The 2,910-nt window shown below is 57.7% G+C and overlaps 1 protein-coding gene across 1 annotated transcript in view; it reads right to left on the bottom strand.

Moving 5' to 3' along the window:
* Positions 1 to 2,910, bottom strand: part of SLC2A6 (solute carrier family 2 member 6) — a 7,671-nt gene continuing 4,761 nt past the window's right edge. Inside the window, exons 7-10 of the mRNA XM_007954307.1 lie at positions 2,003 to 2,111; positions 1,391 to 1,576; positions 1,023 to 1,168; positions 1 to 156 (exon numbers count right to left, since the gene is read on the bottom strand). Of these exons, the coding sequence (XP_007952498.1) occupies positions 1 to 156; positions 1,023 to 1,168; positions 1,391 to 1,576; positions 2,003 to 2,111 (597 nt within the window). The remainder of the gene's footprint in view (positions 157 to 1,022; positions 1,169 to 1,390; positions 1,577 to 2,002; positions 2,112 to 2,910) is intronic.

Raw genomic sequence — 2,910 nt, 5'->3', positions numbered from 1 at the left:
CTATCGAAGGAAGGACCACCTCCGGGTGTGGAAGAAGGACTCGATCTGTTCCAGCGACCGGCCCTTTGTCTCCGGCACACAGCAGCCTGTGAACACCAGGTTCACCAGGCAGATGGCGGCAAAGAAGAAGAAAGGCACCTGCAGGCCGAAGGCGTTCTGGGGGCAGGGGACAAGCCAGGTCACCCAGTGAACCTGGGGGTGCCCCTGCCCCAGTCAAGTTCTGTGGACTTGGCTCACAGTGGCCAGCCTTATGGGGCCTTTGCCTGGTCACTCCCCAGGTCAGAGACCTCCTAGAGCTCCCCACAGTCTCCTGGAGCATATCCAAGAGCTTGCTCAGTGAAGGGCTGGGGTCTCCTTTCTGCCAAAGGGCTCCAAGTTCAGCCCCCCCCCCCCTTGCCCCAATGCTCATCCACCCAGTACCTTGCCTGCAGGGGTCCAGCTGCCATAGCCTGGCTAGGTGCTCACTCATGTGAGGCCACCCGCTGACCCACCCCATTCCCTGCTTCCTAGCTGACCTACCCACTTTATGGAATGTCTGCTCTCCTGCCACAACACACTGACTGGTGGTGGGGACTGGACCCAAGCCACTCTGGATTCTTAGGGGATTTGGAATTGGTACTCCCAAGATTGTAATCAATTTCAGGATTTCTATTAGGGGTTTGAACCTGGAAGTGGAGTTAAGCCACAGGGAGGTATGTGTATGTGTGTCTGTGTGTGCGTAGGAACTCATGCCAGCATACTGTGGGCTGGTATAGCAGTGGACACTGATACAGGGTCCCACTGCAGACCCCACTCATTGCCAGGGAAAGGGTGGTGGCTGTTGGGGTCCTCTGGGTCACCCCTCCCTCCCAGCCCTGGGCAGTGATGTGACTTCTGGGGACAGTTGTTCTGGTCAATTCTTGTAACGAGGCACCCGTGCTAGGCTGGCTATCTTAACTGCTCAGCCTTAGGTAGGGGTGGGGCTGATGTGTCATAGACAGTGTGGGGACCAAATGAGATGGAGGATCATGGTGAGCACTCACCACCACAGGCAGGAAGGACTTGGTGAGGGCGAAAGCTGTGAGCCAGCTAGCCAGCACACATAGTCCCGAGGCCACGCCACGTGCACGCAGAGGCAGGATCTCTGACATGAGGAGCCAAGTGATGGGCCCCCAGCCCATGGCATATCCTGCAGAGAGGGACAGTGAGGCTGGGGCCTTCAGAGGTGGTGCCTCTGGCACAGCTGAGCTCTGAAGAGACCCTCAGCCTTAACAATGGATATACCCCAGGGGGACCATACCCCACCCACCAGGCCTATACAGATTCTGTGTGCACCTCCACTCCCCAGCAGGACACAGACCAGCCCCCTCACTGACCTGCCCCCATCCAGGGGAGTCGCTGCCACACCTACCCATGATGAAGAACATGGTGGCTAGTAGTGGCACCAGGGTGAGGTAGTTGGTGGTGGAAGCCAGGGGCTGCTCGGTACCCGCCAGGGGCATGCTTTCAAGGCCCATGGTGCCATTAGGGGTCAGCGGCCTCGGGCCCAAGTGGATGTATAGTCCCAGCGTCAGGTTGGCAGCAAACATGATGGATGCTGGGGACATAGGTGGCCCTCATGGGGCCAGGGCCCATGAGTGGCACCTCCCACAGGAAGATCCTCTCAGAGCATCCCACCCATCACTTTACACCAGGCCCAATGCAAGGGACAGGGCAGCCCAATGTGCTGGGAGACCCTTTGCAGAGAGCATGGGCTTCCAGCACTCACTGGAGCACCCTAGGTAGGTCTGCATGCAGAGCAGGCTCCAGCAGACCTTTCTGGAGAGCTGGTGTGTGTCAGGTCCTGTACCTGGCACTAGGTGGGCAAGGCCAACAAAATGGGTATGCCTGGAGCCCTCCAGAGCCCCCAGCATGCAGTGGAAGCCAGGGGCAGGCCCAACCCAAGGCGAGGGGTGCTGCACACCCAGTCCAGGCACACAGAAATGCTGGATGGATGTAGAGGGAGGGTGGGAGGGGGCCTCACCTGAGACGAAGAGCAGGACCTTGCGGCCTGCCAGGTCCATGGTGAAGGCAGCAATCAGCACAGAGAAGAGCCTCACGGCCCCTACGATGGCTGCGTCATCCTTGGGGGGCTGTGGGGAGGGAGACAGCCATGCTGAGAACCCTGGCTGCTGCTCCTGCCCACCCCGCTGGGCCTCAGCCCAGGGCCCGTACAGAATTTCAGCTTCATCATGACTTTGCCTCTTGCTCTTATTTAATCTTCAAGTCTTATCTAGCTGTGAGCCCTGATAGGCTACTGTGATCTCAGTATGTCCATCCTGCAGATGAGGAAGTTGAGATTCCATGGGGACGCCCTCCCTCAGAAGTGGCAGGACCCACAGGGGTTGGAACCTGGGGTCCATGGGCCCTAAGGGTCATCCTGTGTATTTTACTGTAACCCACTGTCTTCAAGTTGATTCCAAATTGTAGCCACCCTACAGGGCACAGAACCATCCTATGGGGTTTCCAAGGCTGTCATCTTTATAAAAGCAGACTGCCGTATCTTTGTCCTGCAGAGCGGCTGGTGGGATTGAACTGCCAACCTTTTGGATGTTGTTGTTGTTATGTGCCGTAGAGTCGGACCAACTCATAGCAACCCCTCCTTGGGTTTCCGAGGCAGTATCACTACGAAAGTAGATTACCCTATCTTCCTTCTGAGGAGTGGCTGGTGGGTTTGAATTGCCAGCCTTCTGATTCGCAGTCAAGTGCCTTAGGCACTATGCTACCAACCACACTACCAACCACTTAACCGCTGCTGGATCCCTGACATATGGCAAGAGCAGGTGTAGGAGCGAACTCCTTTGACCTCAAACCGGCGCCCTCACAGTGGCCTCCGCGGGTGGGATGAACCTGAGCCAAGTAGGAGCTGGGCGGGGCGGGCTGAGTCTGGGC

The sequence above is a fragment of the Orycteropus afer genome, unplaced genomic scaffold (assembly GCF_000298275.1).
Source record: "Orycteropus afer afer isolate SDZICR_OR568_19922 unplaced genomic scaffold, OryAfe1.0 scaffold00456, whole genome shotgun sequence".
In the NCBI taxonomy this organism is placed as follows: Eukaryota; Metazoa; Chordata; class Mammalia; order Tubulidentata; family Orycteropodidae; genus Orycteropus; species Orycteropus afer.
The sequence above is the reverse complement of the archived record's forward strand: the minus strand, read 5'-3'. Positions and strand labels throughout refer to the sequence as shown.